Source organism: Fusarium mangiferae, assembly GCF_900044065.1.
Source record: "Fusarium mangiferae strain MRC7560 genome assembly, contig: FMAN_scaffold002, whole genome shotgun sequence".
Classification (NCBI taxonomy): Eukaryota; Fungi; Ascomycota; class Sordariomycetes; order Hypocreales; family Nectriaceae; genus Fusarium; species Fusarium mangiferae.
The window spans coordinates 3922314-3941618 of NW_024573922.1; the positions used below are offsets into that span (position 1 = coordinate 3922314).

General features: G+C 47.8%; 8 protein-coding genes across 8 annotated transcripts; 3 read left to right on the plus strand and 5 right to left on the minus strand.

Moving 5' to 3' along the window:
* Positions 1 to 1171: 1171 nt before the first annotated feature.
* On the minus strand, positions 1172 to 3571 carry FMAN_05358 (uncharacterized protein; the record flags this gene model as incomplete). The annotated part of the gene is made up of 4 exons (XM_041827993.1): positions 1172 to 2357; positions 2408 to 2855; positions 2906 to 3024; positions 3072 to 3571. 4 exons carry the CDS (start codon positions 3569 to 3571, stop codon positions 1172 to 1174), a joined length of 2253 nt encoding a protein of 750 aa, XP_041678900.1.
* A 642-nt stretch (positions 3572 to 4213) lies between these two features.
* Positions 4214 to 5845, plus strand: FMAN_05357 (uncharacterized protein; the record flags this gene model as incomplete). The annotated part of the gene is made up of 3 exons (XM_041827994.1): positions 4214 to 4408; positions 4454 to 4565; positions 4620 to 5845. 3 exons carry the CDS (start codon positions 4214 to 4216, stop codon positions 5843 to 5845), a joined length of 1533 nt encoding a protein of 510 aa, XP_041678901.1.
* A 1685-nt stretch (positions 5846 to 7530) lies between these two features.
* On the plus strand, positions 7531 to 9186 carry FMAN_05356 (uncharacterized protein; the record flags this gene model as incomplete). The annotated part of the gene is made up of 4 exons (XM_041827995.1): positions 7531 to 7836; positions 7887 to 8096; positions 8152 to 8614; positions 8663 to 9186. The coding sequence occupies 4 exons, from the start codon at positions 7531 to 7533 to the stop codon at positions 9184 to 9186; spliced, it is 1503 nt and encodes a 500-aa protein (XP_041678902.1).
* A 179-nt stretch (positions 9187 to 9365) lies between these two features.
* FMAN_05355 (uncharacterized protein) lies at positions 9366 to 11936 on the minus strand (the record flags this gene model as incomplete). Its single annotated transcript, XM_041827996.1, has 4 exons — positions 9366 to 10146; positions 10206 to 10894; positions 10947 to 11577; positions 11632 to 11936. The coding sequence occupies 4 exons, from the start codon at positions 11934 to 11936 to the stop codon at positions 9366 to 9368; spliced, it is 2406 nt and encodes an 801-aa protein (XP_041678903.1).
* An 823-nt stretch (positions 11937 to 12759) lies between these two features.
* On the plus strand, positions 12760 to 13247 carry FMAN_05354 (uncharacterized protein; the record flags this gene model as incomplete). The annotated part of the gene is made up of 2 exons (XM_041827997.1): positions 12760 to 13010; positions 13079 to 13247. The coding sequence occupies 2 exons, from the start codon at positions 12760 to 12762 to the stop codon at positions 13245 to 13247; spliced, it is 420 nt and encodes a 139-aa protein (XP_041678904.1).
* A 417-nt stretch (positions 13248 to 13664) lies between these two features.
* On the minus strand, positions 13665 to 14786 carry FMAN_05353 (uncharacterized protein; the record flags this gene model as incomplete). Its single annotated transcript, XM_041827999.1, has 1 exon — positions 13665 to 14786. The coding sequence occupies one exon, from the start codon at positions 14784 to 14786 to the stop codon at positions 13665 to 13667; it is 1122 nt and encodes a 373-aa protein (XP_041678905.1).
* Positions 14787 to 15854: 1068 nt separating this feature from the next.
* FMAN_05352 (uncharacterized protein) lies at positions 15855 to 16805 on the minus strand (the record flags this gene model as incomplete). Its single annotated transcript, XM_041828000.1, has 4 exons — positions 15855 to 15927; positions 15977 to 16215; positions 16273 to 16429; positions 16489 to 16805. 4 exons carry the CDS (start codon positions 16803 to 16805, stop codon positions 15855 to 15857), a joined length of 786 nt encoding a protein of 261 aa, XP_041678906.1.
* A 945-nt stretch (positions 16806 to 17750) lies between these two features.
* On the minus strand, positions 17751 to 18833 carry FMAN_05351 (uncharacterized protein; the record flags this gene model as incomplete). Its single annotated transcript, XM_041828001.1, has 1 exon — positions 17751 to 18833. The coding sequence occupies one exon, from the start codon at positions 18831 to 18833 to the stop codon at positions 17751 to 17753; it is 1083 nt and encodes a 360-aa protein (XP_041678907.1).
* Between the last annotated feature and the right edge of the window lie 472 nt (positions 18834 to 19305).

Genomic DNA, 19305 nt, shown 5'->3' on the forward strand with positions numbered 1-19305 from the left:
ACAAGACTTAGTTTAACTTCAAGCTCAGCTCAAATATCATAGTAGCCATGTATGTATTATCCTTACCCAGTACTTCATTCCTTCCCGTTTGTAACTTATTAAGCTCTACCAGCCGACGGCTCCAGGCATGAGGGCTACCTCAGCTTCTACACATACGTCAGGGAAAAAGCACAAGGACCACAGCTGCCAGGTTTAAGTATTAGGCAGAACTTCTCATGATTGGTTTTCCTAATTTCTGTATGGCAACTGCAACTCTTTTGAGCCATTCAAAGCCAGAGCCTGCCCCTTCATTCTATCCTTGACACGATACCCTTATATCCCAAAATCTCTATCCATATTCCCGACGAGGGATGAGTGGTACAGTGGTTCCGCTCCTAAAACCCATACCCGTTGACTCACACCTTTGAGAGAGGGAGTAGGCGGCAACCTAAGTCGAGCCAACGGGTACTTTCTAAAATCCGTACCGAAAATCCTAAAATCCTCCCTGCACTGCTCATCCTTCGTTTTTGCAGGTCGCACGTTCTAGATCACGTCTCTTTTTCTTTTTCTTACTGCTGACTTATTAGACTTTTATCGGAAAAGAATATCAAGACCTCAAAACAGATCTAGAACAGCTATAACAGACAGCTTGATATGACTTTTCGCGATAACTTTATGTCCCTTTAGTGTGATGCCGAACAGCTCCAGGGCCAGGATAAACACTGTGCTGATGTCTCTGAAGGTTACGATACTCGCCTGGTCGAGCTACGAGATGGTCTAGAGGATCGTCTTATTACGGCGAAGCATGAGCATGGTGGTGCAGGCAAGTCGGATCTAACTTCCCCCCGGGCAGCAGTACCCCAAGTGGCTACCCCTTATAAAGATTTGGGTCCATAGGAACAATTAATCAGCATACGAAGGTAAATGCTGCCTACGAAGTGTTATCAGCACGTACCCTTGTGTACCAAAACCACTCTCTATATCCCCAGCGAAAGGTGAGTGGTGCAGTGGTATCCGCTCCTAGAACCTATAACTCTCAAACTCCGCACCTAAATCCTAAAATCTTCCCTGCGCCACTTGCCCTTCGTTTTTGTAGGTTGCTTATTCGAAATTATATCTTTTTGTCTATTCTTTCTATTATCAAGAATATAAGTGGAATTATGTACAGGAATCATAACAACATAACATCTTCCTACAGCCAAGTTAAATCCGACTTCCCTCCCGGCAACATCACCCTCAACGGCCATCCCTTAACCTCGTGGATCTCCCCCACAATCTTATGCAGCCACGTCGTCGCCAGCACAGGAAAAACATACTCAAACCTCTCCCTCATCGCAACCTCCACGCCCGCATTCCACGCCTGCCGTGCAAGTTCTTCATTACCAAGCGCAATATGAGCATGTGCCATGGATAAATGAACAATAGCGAGTGTCCAGCCATGCCGTGACTTAAAGATCGATAGACTGTCTATCATTTGGCCTGTGAGCTGCCAGTGCTGTAGCGCCTCGGGAAACTTGTTGCCTTGGTGGTGAATCCGCGCTGAGAGGATGAGACGGCGGACACGAAGGACTTGATCATTCAAGTCATCGAGTTCAGGCGGTTCGACGCTGATGAGCTCTTGAAGAACAGTCGTTGCGTCGTCTAAGCGGCCGAGGCCAATGTAGCCTTCTGCTCTGGCCATGGATAATCTTCGGAACGGACGGCCTTTGCGTGCCGTCATGCCATCGAGCTCAACTTGTATGATCTCGAGGGCTTTTTCGTATTCGTGCAACTCGCAGTGAATCTCAGCTAGTCTCGTAACAATGAGTAGCCTAGTATTCGGCCTTATGGGCATCGTCGAGTTGAGCCAGAGATGCTGTTCCAAAGACGCCCTCGTTGTCTTGAAGTCTCCAATGGAATGGAAGAACTTTGCCGCCACGCCTTGAAGTCTCCTCGTAACTTCAATCTCAAACGTCGAAAGCGGATGAATTCCTTCCCAATTATATATCGTCGATGCAACTGCCGGGTCATATCGATGTATCTTGTTTTCAATATTAGATATGTGCAATCTTCCTCGTAGGGCGTTATCAGATCGTGTATTTCCTTCATGATCCGCCGCCAAAAAGTCAACGATTAGAGCTTCTGACCGCTGAAAATTCCCATCTATGCGCGAAATTATGCTGTCAAAGAGAGTCACTGATGCTTGGTAGTAAAATGACATGTTTTTGCGAAGGAGGGACTTTGCTCGTTCCACAGCTGCATAGCGAATTGTGAAGAGGTCGCGCTCGCAGAAGAAGAGGAGAGCTTCGATGACGCATGTTCGGAGTGACGAGGGGAGTCGTTTCTGGTTTGTCGCTTTGTCGAGGAGGTTCCATATCGCCTTTTTCAGCGGCAGCGCCCTATTGTTTATTGTTAGTCAACGGTAAGCTAGGGTTGGGGGAGATCGTACTGGGCGTACCAATTGACTTTGCCTTCATAGCAAGGAGGACATGCAAAGCATAGCAACCTGAGCGCCGTCGTCGCCCAATCTTCCGCTGTCTGCGGTGTCAATCGATGAGAAAGCTCTTTCTGCGCCTCAGGCGATAAAGACCAGATAATCGTGCCATCCTCCAACGCCTGCTGAGTAATTTCCGGCCGTTGTCCCAATTCTGCAAGACGCTCATCGCTAGAAAGCAACCCGATTATTTCAGCACTGAACCCGAAATCGGAGGCCGTTATACTCTGTATCTCTCCTTCATTGGTCCATCGTCTCATGGGAATCTTGGCGCATTTCAACAAATCAAGCGGAATGTCATTTCCGCCAAGAGCATGTAGTAGAAGAAGACCCTGCTCGGCTGGTGATATGCAGTCTCCATACTCGAGCAGTAAATTTCGATGTGACGAGACAAGCGAGGGATCTAGCACGTCGTTAGCACGGACCTCTTCGCGTGGATATAAGTTTACCGACCGTCAAGTTGAGCCGTGATGAGGCGCTGCACGAAAAGGCTCAGGTCCGGCGCCTCGGAGCCTAGGTTCTTAATGTGATCAAAGGCCTCGGCATCATCCATGTTTAGGTAACGCTCATATCTTGATCTCGTCAGCTCAGCCGATTGGTCGGAAGTCTAAAAACTTACGTCGAGGCCGGTATTTCTAGCGGCAGCCAGAGGATCGACCCAATCCCACCCAGGCGTCGGGCGATCTTGATGTACTTGCTGCCCGCATATCGCAACTCGGACAACGTGCGTCCCTGTATGAGATTCGCGACATCATGCGACGCCCACGCATTATCATCCACTTTCGATCTCAAGAATATCGTAATACACGAAATGCGCCGCCGTAACTCCTGGTGTAACGCATCACCAGACGCTACCCAGAAACCCTTGACGTCATCTTTGTACACGCTATGCAGCCTCTCAATCTTTACAAGATCGATAGAATGCAGCGATAGGATCTTTGCTGTGCGCTGGTTGCTCGGGATGATCTGGTAGCGAACCTCCTTGGCGAGGGATTTATTCCTAGCGAGGATGCTTCGGATGGCCTCGAGGTGCTTATTCAGGCCTGACGCGAGACCGGCGGCCGTTTTCGGATCAAAGTTATCAATCAGTTGATTGATGCACCCGCATAAACAGGCCATTTTTTGGGGTTATCAATCAGATCAGCTGCAAAGCGATGATCTTGATGTTTTTTTTCACAGTGAGAAGTGGGAGAAGGGAAGAGTTTTGCGGGTCTTGGTGTCTCACTGTGATAAACCTTCTCGCTCCGACGTCAGGCGGTTTCGGGGGATCTAGCTCTTTACGGCAGGGATTTGCACCCATGTACCGAGGAGATGGTAATTTAGGGGGCTTTGAGCTACCGGGGAACGCGTTATCAGATTCTGAGAACTCGTGTGCTTTTTAAAAAGGAGAATGGCTTGGAGAGAGTCATGAACGTGAGATTTTGGTGGTAAAATGGCAAACGTATTTCCGGGGATGCGCCCGCTATTATAAACATCTCCTTTTTAGAAGCGTTCTAGAAGAGGTTTTAACGTTCAATAGTCCTTACATGACATCGGACAATGCGAGGGTCCAGACTCAGCTCGCGTGAGTGACACGCCAAGTGGGCCGCTAACACTGCCCCTAGCTTCGAACGTGAGAAGAGAAGAAAAACCTTGTTGAGAAAATATAAACATCGGAGGGTGACCCCACCGAGATTGATCTGATAAAGACCTGACAGCCGTTGCTGTTTTATCTGATAATCTTTTCCATCTCATCTCATCTCATCGCATCATCAGAGCATCATGGAGTCCAAAGAGCTCAAGACAGAGACCATCACTCCCGCGTCTGACCAATCAGACAGTGGGAGCGATGACCATGGCAAGAAGCCTGTGCCCTTGAGCATGAAGATCTTATCTGTCGTCATCGTTAGTATGATTGGCTTTGGAGGCCATTGGAGCAGTGGCGTCACTGGTGCTTTAAAGAGTACCCTCAAGAAGGTAGGCTGACCATCTCTCAATGGAGAACTTGACTAACCTAGACAGGAACTTCACATCACCAATACGCAGTATGCTGTTCTTGATACAAGCGAGAACTTTATCAAGACTGCTCTTATTCTCGTCAGTGGTATTCTCACAGACCGATATGGTGGAGCTAGTATGTACACCCTCAACTCACCGAATACATACTCCCGCTGACATGTTTACCTAGGCACCATGCTCTGGGGCAACGCCGTCTTCTCCATCGGCGCCATCCTCGTCGCAGCCGCAACCCAAGTGCGCTCCTACAAATTCATGATCGGCGGCATCGTCATCCAAGCCCTCGGCGACGTCGCAACCCAAGTCGCCCAATACAAGATCTTCTCCTCCTGGTTCCCGCCCTCCTCCGGCTTTGCATCAACACTCGCCTTCGAGCTCGGCATCGGCAAGATCGGCTCCTTTGTCGGAAAAGCCACCGCCAATGTCATCGCTGATAATCTCGGCAACTTCAGCTGGGCGTACTGGATGGCTGTGTTTATGAACTTGTTCACAAACGTCGCGACGTTGTTCTTTTGGTGGTTTACGCGCTGGTGTGAGAAGCGATATGCGGGCACGAGGGATCCTGCGACGGGGGAGAAGTTGACGGAGAATAATAAGAAGTTTGAGATTGGAAAGATGCTTACCCTGCCTTGGTCGTTTTGGCTGGTCTGCTTGTTCTCGCTGTTTCAGACGTCGACGGCTAATGTGTTTTCGACGAATAGCACTGAGCTTGCGGAGCAGCGGTTCAAGATCTCAGCTGTCAAGGCGGGCTGGTACTCTTCCATGTCGCAATACCTTGGTTTCTTCTTTGTTCCGCTAGTTGGCATCTTTGTCGACATGCTCGGACAGCGTCTTACAATCATGCTTGTCTGTGGACTAGGTATGCTCCTGTCTATGTGTCTTGTGGCATGGGGACCTACTGTGTCCGGCACAGCTGCTAGTTTCGGAATCTTTGCTGTCGCCAGCTCCTTTGGCCCTACAGTCATCATCGACAGCATCCGTACAAGCATGTGGTATCAAGAAGTCTTCGGCTCAGGCTACGCCATCAAAATCGCCATCAACAACAGCATGACCATAATCGTGAGTCTCATCGCAGGTGTTCTCCAAGACCGCGACGAGAACAACTACGACAACGTCACTATTCTCTACGTAACACTAGCAGCTGGCTCCGTCGTCGTCGCAGCTATCATGATTGCTCTTGGTTTCGCGACAGACTTCATTGGACAGCTTCAGTGGAGTCGCAAGAAGAGAGTTGAGAACGGGCATATTATCAACGCTAAGAAGCAGGAGTTTGAGAGTGAGGGTCACGCGGAGAAGCATAAGAAGTTGGGCGTTATCAACTTTTCTGCCGTCATTGTGCTTATTCTTGGCGCGTGGGTGGCGTACTTCTGGGGCTTGGCTACCAAGAATACTTATTAGGGATGACGAAGAGTCTGGGGATGGGATCGTCTAAAAAGCTGGGGGATCGGCATGTATTAGTGTCTTGAGAGAATTAATTTGACGAAGGGGTTTAAGTGATCATCTGGCTTGTGTAAAGGTGTTTGATGGATTATCGTGTGATGTAATTGTATGCATGACTCTTCCGAATTAAGTGATTGAAGAACCAACAGTGAAGAGACTGCCACACTCAAGACTTTGTCGGGGAACTCGTTACTTAAATACTTCACCCACTACGTTACCCCATCTTCTGGTCTTGGAGACTCGGACTTGTCTCCGTGTATAAGTGGATCTCCCCGTCTCCCCGCCACTCAACCATGCATCACAACAAGGTTACCCTATTCTAGAACAAACACAAAATATCTTGGCCATTTGCGGCTCCGATTTTTTCCTTCTCTATTATGTAGCCAAGAGCAAAGCCAAGAATAATTCGATATGCCGTCTATGATAACCGTAAATCTCTCAGTCTGAGCGCATTTCCTTGACCAGTGAATATGTTGCTGTTGTTGTGCATCCACCGGCAGACGCATTCAGTTCAGCTCCAAATCATTCCGTCACTTGCGGACAGAAAAGGTGAGACCCCGGTATTGAGCGCCTTGGAGAAATATGGGACAGCGTAACGTTGGGTGAAGAACCCGCGTACTTTACCTGGAATATTGTTGCGATATGACACGTCTCAATCGTCAATCCTCGGGTCTTGTTATTTCACCGAGACTTCACCTTGGCATTCCTTCGCCTATTCCATCTTCACCGAGATTTAAGCATTAAGCAAGCAAAAAATAACCTCAGATACCCCGAGTTATGTGGAGTTCTACCCCACGCGCTGTTACTCCAGCAAGGAATCTGATTCATGAGACTCCTCTCCAGGCTCCAGCCAAGACCCCAATCCCACGTCTTTCAAAAGCTTCTCCCACGCATCCCGGGTTTTCCCCGTGGGCCGCCAAGAACAAAAGAGGCATTTCTGAACCCCAATTGCGAGGCTGGTCATTGGAGCAATGGAGGGTTGGCGGAACGACTGATAGTGGAGTGAGGGGATCTCGCTTACAGACCAGAAACCCCCAGATGAGTCTTGGCTGGGTGGGAAATCGGCAGTTGAAGTGGTCGCCGACCAAGACCTGGGGAAGGGAGGGAAAATCACTCGCCAAGAGGAGCTGAGAAACAAGTCATGCCATCCTCAAAACTATAATCTAGGAGGGAAATATCTCAGATACACTCATTATATCTACGAGTTAGCGTGAGGAGTTGAGGCTGTAATACCCTATCTCCATCATGAATATTCCCGCCGCGTTTTCAGCCTCCTTACGCCAGAATTACTCCGAATTTGACCCTGTCTTCCGCCGACAGTAACATCACCCTCACCCCACAGTATAACCGTTACCAACTTAGCTTTTCCCTTGGCTTTCTCTTGGCTGTGAGAGTTTACACAGGCCAAGCCTCTTAGCACCTTCTACTACGAGAAAATGATATTCCCCGTCATCGCTTCCCCGCAGTCTTGACGCAGCACCCTGTTTTTCATTTTCTGTGGAGTTTGGCTTTGGATTAGGAAGTTTCACGCCGGGTATAAAAACAGGGCGGTCTCAACAAAGTTTCAGTGCTCGGTAGACAGACTTTTTCCTCTGTCCTCCTTCTTCTTCCTCTAGTGTAATATTTTTGTTGAGTCTGCCATTATGTCTGACGAGAAACCAACTGTTGGTGGTGACGAGCACAAGGAGATTGGCTCAAACCTCAACGACGCTCCCTCTATTGCGCAGGAGAAGGCCACGGATGCGTTTGCAGACATCAACCATGTTGCGCGCCTGGGCATGCCCAACGCGGCGGAGCTGGAGAAGAGGATTGTGAGGAAGCTGGACATGTGGATGTTGCCTCAGCTTTGGATCTTGTACATGTTCAATTACCTGAACAGAACGAACATTGCGCAGGCGCGTTTGAACACGTTTAATGAGGATCTTAACCTTGGAGAGGGAGATTATCAGGTATGTGACTCGAGAGTGGTGATGTTAGATGGATGGTGCTAACTTGATAGACCGCTGTTGCGGTTTTGACTGTGGGATACATGCTTGCTCAGCTGCCGTCCAACATGTTGATCACTCGTGTCCGACCTTCTATCTTTTTGCCTGTCGCTGCATTCATCTGGTCTGCCATCTCAGCTTTAACCGTTCTTTGCACCAGCGCTGGTGGCCTTTGGGGCGTCCAGTTCGTCCTTGGTATCGTCGAGGCTCCTCTCTTCCCCGGTGTACGCCCCTCTCCCCTCCCCCCAACACGCCCAATCACCCACTAACATCTTCCAGGCCGTCTTCCTCATGTCCTGCTGGTACACCCGTCGAGAATTCGCCCTCCGCGTCGCCCTCCTATACTCCGGTCTCGTCCTAGCCCAAGCCTTCTCTGGCCTCATCGCCGCCGGTGTCTTTGCCGGTCTTGATGGTCCCATGGGTCTCGCTGGCTGGAAGTGGCTCTTCATCATCGAGGGTGCTGCCAGTGGTTTCTTCGCCATCACTGCCTTCTTTGTCCTGCCCAACTACCCCGACTCTCCTACTGGCGGTGCTACGCGATACATGACTGAGGATATGCGTAAACTTGCTGCTGCGAGAATTCTCGACGACAGAGTTGAGTTCTCTGAGAAGTCGACCGTCATGCATGGTCTAAAGCTTGCTGTTACCGATCTCAAGCTTTACATGTTCTTGTTCATGAACATCTTTATCACTTCGTCCTATGGCTTCAACAATTTCTTCCCCACCATTGTCAGAGGTCTTGGTATGTTGCATTCTCCATTGATCACTTGAACCCATCTAACTTCAACAGGCTTTGGTCATAACGTCACGTCGCTTCTCATGACTGCCCCTCCCTATGTCTTCGGAACTCTTTGCACTTTCTACGTGTCATGGGACTCTGATCGCAGAAAGGATCGAGGTCTTCACATCATCATCCCCCTCTCCTTTTCAGTTGTTGGTTTCATTGTTACCGTAGCTACTGGCAACGCGGCTGTTCGTTACGCCATGACCTTCCTCTACGCAGCTGGTTGCTTCTCCGCCAATACCTTGCAGTATACCTGGGCTGTCTCTACTCTTGGTCAGACTCCTGAGAAGCGAGCCGCTGGTGGTGCCATTGTAAACATCTTTGGTCATCTTGGCAACGTCATCTCTCCCTATTTCTTCCCTGATAGAGATCAACCTCGATACACCATGGCCATGATCTTGCAGATTGTCTTTGCCAGTCTTGGTATTACCCTTGCGTCTATCATCAAGTGGCACTTGACCAGGAAGAACAAGAAGTTGAAGGCTGAAGCTGATCGTCTTGGCGTTGACTTCAACCCCTTCACTACTTGATCAATCCGAAACGATAAGATTATCAGCACTCGAAGAAGTAGATACATACGAATGGAATGAATCACAACCCATCATCACATTGCATGATGGGAAAAAATGATCAATCAGACCATGTCCATAATGCTCAAGAGCTGAATTCAAAGTGATAAGACCAATTGTACACATAGAAAAGCATCTCACTATATATTGATCCTTCTATCGATCCTCATAAACATCTCCTCTCTCCACCCAAGAAACGCAATATGAGTTGCAGCCGGTCCAAGTACTGGTTGCGCGACTAATGCTGCTAAAGAAGCCGTCCAAGCTTCCTTGCTAGTGATATAGCCTAAACGGCGCAGAGTAAGAGTCCGGTAGAAGCTATTGGCAAGAACAGAAACCGCATTTAAGAACATGTCGCGTTGTAAGAACGCGTGAATCTTGTCTGATGGATCAGATGGAGATGCACCAGACACTATGTATCTGATGCTGCCAAAAACACCAGAAAAGCTGAGGTCTGGACTCGATGCTGTGCGGTAGAGAGTGTATATATGGACAAGTGCTGTGGCTGCGGTTCCGAACATGTATACAGATCTCAATAGGGAGTGAGTTTCGGTCTTTCGCTTTCTGGGGCCTGAAATCTCTTTCGAGGGTCGAGGCGTGTCTCTGGCCCACCTTCCGCGCATGAAAGTCGATAGACCAGTAGTAATGAGACCAACGTAAACAGGGAATGGCTGCCAAAGAGCAGTGGCCTTCTGCCAAGTTTCCTTATTCTTAAATGACCAGAGCATCAGTGCAGTGGGAATAATGTATCCTAGGGTGATGCCGGGCACGAAAGCCTCCACCACTTCCTTGTCGATCGCACGGTTGGTTGTTGGGGCTACAGATCCCCTGAAGACACTCTCGCATACTGCAATCAAATGATATAGAGGTGCGATACGTCCGACCGCCTTCAATTGGTAAATGGTGCTGAAGATCGACGAACTAAATCACACTTCGGTCAGCTCTTGACTGTCGATACTTGTCATTGATGCATGACTTACAAGGAAGTTAGGAGACCCTTTGAACCAACTTGGTAGCTCTCCAAAGTCCAGTCAAGTGTAGTTGACAACAACAGCGGCGTGAAAGAAATCCACTGCAGGTTCGCCGCCACGTTATCCGAAGCAAGAGGAACTCCAAATACAGCAACCAAGTGTGACAAGATCTTATCCAAGGTAACAAGCCCTGTGTAATGCTTCACCAGAGGCTCGCCGCCGAAAGTAGCTGGGATCTCCAATGGTCCAAGAATCTGTGTCGCGAGCCGGAATATTGCTGCCTGGCTAATTGCTCCTAGGCCAACAGGAAGCCAGCTCCAAGAAAGAGGCTGAGAGGGTAGCTCATCGTTGAATGGGACTGTATGTTGTCGTCGAGGTATAGCAATGCTATTTATTCGCGTTGCACCAATGACTTTGCGTGCACCTAGTTCAAGTACAGTTTGTGTGCTTGAAAGACGAGCCAAGATTGGACCGATAGTCGCTAGGAGAGGTGTTGCCATAGCATGTATTTGCTGGATCTTGTGGGCGTCGTCGACGAGCCATTGGACCCTCTGCAAACGTTCATCTTGGACGGCGGAAAAAGCAGCTTCGGTTTGTGCATTGCTCCAGTCCGTGCCCTCATCTGAAGTAAGGTGGTTCACAAGAGACGCTGCAGTCTCAATTGCGCAGTTACCGCCTTGACCGGTCAATGGCTCAAACTATATGGTGAAGATTAGCATCAAGGGGCAGATAGCGGAAAAGACCTGATACCTTATGAGCTGCATCGCCGATGGTGATGATACGGTTATAGTGCCATTTTTCGAAAACATACTCATGGAGTGGTGTTAGGGTAGAACTAGTTCTAGCTCCATATAGTTGACCAAAGGTAACTTCGGGAGTGATCTGATCGGATGCATGCTGTAGAGCCAACTTCTCTTCGTCGGCCTTGGTATACCTCGGGATATCACGGCCATATAGAGGAGCCGGCAGTTTGACAAATAGGAACCAGTAGAATTTGCCCCCAGGCCCGAACAGAACGAGATAAGAGAATTTGTCGTTGTAGATGTAGTGACTGCCTTGCGTGAGCTCTTTAATGGGGCGTGAGATGCCAAAGATGCACTTGTAATAGCACGGCACTCTTGACCACTCGTCAGCAGGAAAGTATCCCGGCGACGCAATGCGCCACATTTCTTTTCGGACCGTACTGTGGATCCCATCGGCTCCGACGAGAATATCTCCTTTGAAAACCTTGCCTTTATCTGTCGTAACTTGGACGCCGTTGTCTAGCTCCAGAACTGAAACCACTTTCTGGCCAGCATGTACTGAGGCTTTTGATTCGAGCTTATCGTACAGAACCTGCATCAGCATCTGCCTGTCGATAAAAATAGTGGGATAGCCGTGTCTATTGAGGGTAAATATTAGAACACTTCTTACTAGGACTCTTTCTCTGACTTACCTCTCAATTAAATGATCTTGGACATTGATATGATGCCTTATCACTGAACCATCGGGGTATCGTATGTAGGTATTGTTGAGTGGAATGTCGACCAATGACATGAGATCATCGGCGCAACCAAGCTGATCGAGGATTCGAAGTCCGCTTGATTGAAGACCAATACTTGCGCCAACTTGCGGTGCGATTTCGTCATGAGATTCCAACAAAATGTAGCGTATACCGGCCTTCTCTAGCATATTGGCAAGGGAGAGGCCGGATATACCTCCTCCCGCAATGATGACTGTCCGCTCAGATATTTTCTCCATGTCAGAGATTGAATCAAAGATGGAGATGATGAAGCTCGTTGGTGTAGACTTTCAGTGCTCTTATTTGAGTGCCGAGTGTTCGGGGAATAAAAGCACTCCTATCACGGCAGTTACTGAAAGCCGAATCCCGGTCATCGGACTCTCGGGCTACCTTGGCACACTAATGTCGAGCATAATAAGGAGCATTGCGTGGTCAATTCCACAACCGAAACGACTGTAATGTCAATGCGGTGCAGTGCAGATCATTCCTCCATCTTATTGAAACTCACCATTTAGCCTCGGCTATATGTTATTACCATTCAGGGACTGATACGGAGTACCAGGTCCCGCTGCCGAGTGACGTGTATGGAGATCCCCATAATGTATGCAAGGACCCTGAACTGATGATCCCAGCCAATTGCCTTTCCTTGCAAGACTCCGGTCCTAAATCTTGAAAATTGTTTTCCTGTCGACTCCACGGAAAGTCCATGGATAAGAAGTAGTTAGAGAGATGTTTCTTGTGTTTTATTTTTAGAAGTCTAAGCATGCCACCCTAGAGTAGATAAAAGACATAGTTAACTACTATCCATAAGGTTAAGCTATAGGCTATAGATTTAATTAATAAATAAAGATGTAATAATTTAACCTTTAATATAAGCTTTTATAATAATTAATAAATTTTATTATGATCTTAAGGTGGCTTGCTTAGCTGGTCAGTCTGTTTATTAACTATAATCTCTAAAAGCGAAAGAAACCAGTCATATTGTTTTGCACAGACTTACTTATTTTTTCTATTTCACAAATTCATTAGCATCACTTCTCGACGACAACCAACACACTCAAAATGACTTCTCAAACTAACAGTCACTTGCCTCTGCCCCCGGTTCTCTTGACCTGTACCAAGGCCCTCGCAATTGTTCGAATTGGAATTGGGGCTGCTAGTTTCTTCGCACCTCAGCTCACCTGCGCATCCCACGGGTACCATGTTTCGGCGCCCTACAACCTTCTTGTGCGCATGATGGGACACCGAGAAGCTATCAATGGTGGACTCTTGTTGACAGCTGAGGATCGCGAGGCAAAGGATGGTGGTAGAAAGTAAGCTAGGGCCCCCAATGGACTCTAGTCGTGTCTCTAAGAACACTCGATACTGACATCGCACTCAGGAGCATTCGGCGGGCGCTGATGGTCGGTCTCCTGGCTGATTCACTGGATATTTGCGCCGTGATTTATGGTTTCAGTCGGGGAGAAGTTGAGAGGACTACAGCTGGTATTCTTGGCTCGGCCGCTGCTGGAGCAATCACGCTGGCCACATTCCTGTTGCGGGCCCTGTAATCTTGCAGTAATCTTGCGACAACCAGATAATTCGCATCAAAGTGCGCAATTAAATAAGGTTTATGAGACTTTACCTCGGTTAAGTTGAATTACCAGTTAAGTTAAGACTTGAAATATGCAGAGCCTGGTTAATCTGAGCCGAGGATTTTCCGCCAACTCTGATCTCCATCATCCCCTATGCAGCGAATTCCTGACGTTAATGTACCATGACACCGGGGAACCTTGTCAAACAGGCTATCATAGTTGATGAGATTGAAGGCGTCAGACTTAGTGATGGGGCTTCCGACCTGTCGCCGAAAAAGTTCCCGGAGTGCGCCCCCGTCTCGCCCCCCTGATGAAGAGGAGTAAGCGTAGGGTTGACCGCCAACACCAGACACAGGGCGCAATTACAGTAGATACATAAAGGACAAAGCTGCTTTATTCTAATACAACTACAATTTTCTTTCCAGACGTCTCATTCCGCACCTCCTCCAGGGCCTCAGAAAACGTTTCCAGACCAGAGCCTATAATGCGAGCTTCTGAAGGTAAAACATACTCCCCAAGCTCTAGTGCTTCACTCAGAAACAAAGCAATCTTTGCCTCTACATCCCACTCCACAATATCCGTCCCAAAAACGAACTTGCTTTGCACTCCGCTGCTGAGGACCTTGAGTCTGTTTGTTGAAGACAGCCAGAGATACTTTGCGACGAAAGGAATCATGGATAGCTTGCTTGTTGGTGGTGATGCTGGCATATCAAGGGTGACTTGGGCTACTTTCTTCTCAGCGCCGGGGATCGTTTTGATGATGTCGACACACTTTGCCATGGATCCTTGACCGATGGCCACGGCACCTGCACACTTCTTGTCCTTCAGACTTGCCACTACATCGTCTATTACCGATGAGCTCCGATAGTCGAATACTACAGATGCGCCGAGGCCGCGAATGGCATCCCAATTCTTGGGTGATGCCGTCGCGATGACATCGTAGCCAGCCGCGACAGCAAGTTGTACTGCATTCTTCCCGACACTTGTGCCAGCTCCCCAAATCAGGACTGTCTCACCAATGGGTTTTCGGTGACTCTTGATCTGAGGCATTCGAAGCGCGAGTTGATCCTTTTGGAAGAGCGCACAGGCAGCAGTGACAGCAGTAAGAGGCAAGACGCTCGCATCAGCGCTCTTCATACCGGCAGGGATCTTAACAGCCAAATGCTCTCTGATGCTGACAAGCTGCTGAAAAGCGCCTTCATCAGGTCTTCGTCCGCGCTTATCCATACCAGCTGCTAGTCCCACGATCCTATCACCTTCTTTGAATTGAGTAACGTCGGCACCAGCTTTGACAACTGTGCCGGCGACATCGTAACCGAGAATGAGAGGATATGTCAGCCACTCAAACATCATGTTGCCCATGGACTGTTTGACAGCATCGACTGGGTTGATAGCAACGGCTTCTGTTCTGACAAGTAGTTCATTTGGTCCAGGTTGTGGAACAGGTGCAGGTTTGACCTCGACCAGGGGACTGTTGGGGGTGAGAAGGTACGCGGCTTTGTTGGAGAGTTCCATTCTCGAAAGAAGTGACTGAATTTGTATCAAGATAAATATGAATGGAGAGATTTACTGTTTCTTACCCCGACTATTTTCTGCCTCCCGTGAGTCTTTTATACTACAAATTGCAAAGTCAATGACGAACGTCAGCAAAGTCGATTTCGTGAGTCTATGCTTATTTTTACGAATTCTGACACTATTCCCGCCAGATCAAAGCGAATCCGAGTTTCAACGCGCTGCTTTCCGCTTTGGGATAAAACTAAAACGAGACCAACTAACCGAGCCTTATCTATTGGTTAGAGATCAGACGCCGGTCCACTCGGCACTGCCGTTGAGCCAATTAGAGTGCGAGATCGAGGATCAGCTTATCAGCGACCATTCCTTCTCATTGACATCTCACTTTGTAAGGTGATCGAGAGTCGCTCTGTTGCTGACATACCTTGCTGTTTTGATGTTGAGCTCGAGTGTTAAAACAATCTACTCTGAAGTCAGGACAAGGTATACTAAATTTACCTAAGCCTTTGTATTACTTAGATCGAGGTTATAAACTTTCTCGTTTAGGGTTGTTATACAAAGTGAGCTTCACTTCCAAGTCATTCTCGTATAAATTCAAGCACTGATGCTTAGCAAAGTCAGTATAATTTGCGAAGTCCCTACCCGACAGCTTGGTGTTTACTTCACAAGCTTTCCGTGTTTGATCACCTGTTAATTATTTCTATTGATGATTGCTGCAGAGGCATTGTTAATCCTTCCTTACGTGGTGAGATTGCTCATGATTGTGAATGCTGCTTATATGAGACTGGCACTCCATTCGAACTATCATAACCTTGCTGTTAAAATTCGTCGTCTGAGGACTAACTGAAAGAGGGTCATGCTATTTGTATCTTTGGACGGCATTGTATTTTCGACGTCAGGTTAGTATCATATCGGCAGAATCGCCGAAGTCGATGATTGTGACGTTGAAAATTCAGCCCATCTCTCACTACTGCTTACTGCACAAGGGAGCACAATTATAGGCGTGGCCAGGGCCTTGCCGGATATACTGGAATGATTGCTACTATATTTGCTAAATCTTGGAATCAACTGTTAATGTATATGAGATCCATGGGATCTTCGGCTCGGATTCCACGGCAGATCAGGGTTCGGTGGCAGAACAAAGCTAACCCGACGTGTCAGTACAATTCAGACGTACTCATGGGTAGACTTACCTATTCTGTCTATTTGCCAAACCTTCATACATAAGATACCACGCTGTGAATGAAACCAACAAGCCAGTCACACCGCCGCACTTGATGAGCACGTTATTAGGAGCTCCGGATTCTTCAGTCCAGAGGTTAGCCACCCCGAGGAATAGCCAGGTGCAATTGACAAGAAGGCAAAGCGTCAGAGAAAAGACATTCGACTTCATGGAGCACAGAGTTATGGCCACTGAGAAGATGAAGAATCCCTACAGAATGTGAGTTTTGGATTGCTCTGGGAGTAGGTGAGTGTAGAAGCGACCTACCATAAGAAATAGTCCGTTGGCGTGGTTGTAGTCGGCAAGACTGGGGTAAGCATCCCTGACGTTGAAACTGGGGATCATACTAATGGCAAAAGAGATCCAGAAACAGCCATACGAGCAGGCAATAGTGGCGCTGACTGTATTGCCATTGGCGATGTCCCTAATCCAAGTATGAGAATCCACTTGCGAACATGCAGTTTTAAATAAACGACCACTCACCACATGCCAGAAAGTAATTGAGCTAGGCCTCCATAAGCCAGAGCTGGCCCAATGACGATATTTGGAATAGTCACGCCGTGAACATTGAGATTGACCAAGGCTGTTAAAAACGTCGCGAAGGCAAACCCAGAGAGACCAAGTGGACCAGCATCACCAAACCTCTGGCGAAATTCAATATCCTTCTGTCGAGCAGCTTCTTGTTGTGCTGTGGCTGCGTTACCGTAAGGCTTCGTCTCAGAGCCATCCTCTTGTGCGGACCAGAAAGCTGCATCTTTGTCTCCACTCGATCGGTCCACTTCGATGCGTGCGGTCGTCATTTTTTTCCCGCTGTTTTCTTAGACGGCGACACTGAGGTTTTTATCGTAAAAAATAAAGAGAGAGAGCCAGAGACTGCAGTAGAAATAAAAATTAGAGTAAGAAGAAAGGGGATCCCGCCGAAGCTTGTTTCTCTTGGTGGAGGCGGTGGATTTAGTGGATCTCCGGAGTAAAGAAAAAAATTACGTCTTAGTTTTTGATGTCTAGGCCAATAGAATGCCAGGCTGATGTTCGAAATTAGCTGCAATCTGCTCACTATTTGTGTTTATGAGCTTAATCGGATTGCCAAGCACATCGCCATCGCCAAGAGCCTGCATCTCTATAAGAAGTCCCAGCTAGAAAGACAATAGTGTCGCTAATATAGTTTTCTTAGTACGTAACGCAAACATCAGGGTTATGACGTGCGAAGAGCTGAAGTTTGAATCTTGACAAAATAAAGTAAATCTTTCAAAGATTAAGAAAAAGATCCTGTCCTGTATACTCTTTTTCACGCTTGTATGATTATATTTATTCCTTGAATTGGGCTTCCTTCTATGGCGTAGTTGTCTAATTGATTTAGAAGCCCTTTACATCTGAGCTAACTAGTTAGGGAAGTAACCCCCGTAGTACCGGCAAAATCCTGCTAAAAGCGCCGCAGCCCGCCGCTCGCCGATGCCTTCTCCCAGAGACCTCTGTCAAGCATTTTTACCTCGTTTGGTGGACCTTTGACACGCTCAACTGGTTTGTGCTATCTGTCGCTTTTATCAGGTCCCACGTCGCCAGTTTCTCTGTTGGTGACATATGTTACATGGAAATTCAACTAATACTGGTATCAAGAGTGCTGAACACATAAATGCCTATATGAGATAAAGGGGATACCGCAGATATTAGCTGCCAGGACACTTAAATTATAATCAGGATAGTAAGAGGTTTCATTCTCTAGATCTTTAGATTTCTCCATATATCTGCTACGCACTAGTGACCCTGCTTTTATCCTGAGATGTATCTTCATCAACAAACACCCATTCCTTATCGCACCTACAATTCCGTCGATGCCAGTCCCACATGACCCTCACCCGGTTATTCATCATGACCGCATCAACCTGCGCTCCAAAACCAGTCCAAGCTATGTACATATTCATGTCTACCCACCGCGAACTCGGCCCAACAATTTCTCCGCCTTTCCATCCCAGTCTCCGAGCCCGGTCCTGCACCCACTCATGTAACGGCTCCTGAGTAAAGGGGCACATGCCTCTCGATGCAGCCACTGGATCAGGTTGAAGACCGAAAACATCTTCTTCCCGATGTTCTAGTTCCATTAAAAAGTCGACGGCTGTCTCGAGGTTGGTTTCAACGGCTTCCAGACCATTCAAAGTCCTTGCTTTAGATTTGTCTGCGATAGAGGCGAAAGAAATCGGTGCGCTGAGTCCTTTTGTCTCTCCAGTGAGGACAATTAGGACTTTCAAAGACGCGATATTCTCTAGAGCAGCGCAGCCACCCCAATTCCGACCTGGTATGGCTATGAAGAAGGCCCTGAAAAGGGGACGAGTGGTATAAAATGGCGGTGTTTCGTGTTCGATCGAGTCAAGCCGACGGTTGATCATGGAATGCACGTCTAGAACATGACTGACGGCATCATGATCATTGGATGTTCGAGGCTGATCAATGGGCTTCATTACCATAGCAATACATTCGCCATGATCGATATCCGAGAGATAGGGTTGAAACCATCGCCGATAGAGATAGTTGTGTAGAACCAGCTCCCATAGTCCTCCGATACCACCACCCTTGAGGACGTAAATGAGAACTGTCTTATTCCTGAATCTCAAGGCCTGATGCTTGTCAAGGTCTCGAATTTCCTTTACGTCGAACGAGTTGTAATGCTGAGTGTGTATAGCTAATCGATGGTTTTGTTCCAGGAAACCGCGGAGGTGATGCAGGATCTCGTGGGGTAAAAGCTCCACGATTGTGTCTATAATTGCTTCGACACCATGTCGGGTTTCATATGGTGCATTATAATGCTCATCTGAACATGGTTGTTTTGGCGACATGTCTTTTCCAGCGTTAAAACTGTATGATGGCGGTATCGGGGAGAATGGTGATGAGATTCAAAAGGTGGACTGACTGTATGTTATAGAATTCAGATTGCCCCGATGACTCATGCTGGTAAAGTGTATCTTGGGAATGCAAAACTTAAACTGACGACCGTGACTGGCCCCCTTCCAGAGATCTCTACAGCGGCGGAATGTAGATAGTTTCCACTACTAATGTATATAAAAATGTAAGTTTACTGATGGATTCCCCCGGGTTCAGGGTGAATTATTGATTGAGGCAAATCGAGAATCGAGAATCTCACGGTCGATAATAAGCATCCAAGATGGAAAGATCACCAACTTCTCTATGGATAACTGGTCTGCTTGCCGTGGCATATAAGTGACGCGACGATTCTGGAGTAAGTGCTTAGGGACTAGAACTAGCAGTAGCCCGAAGATTGCCAATAAAAAGGAGTGTAGCTTAATAGTC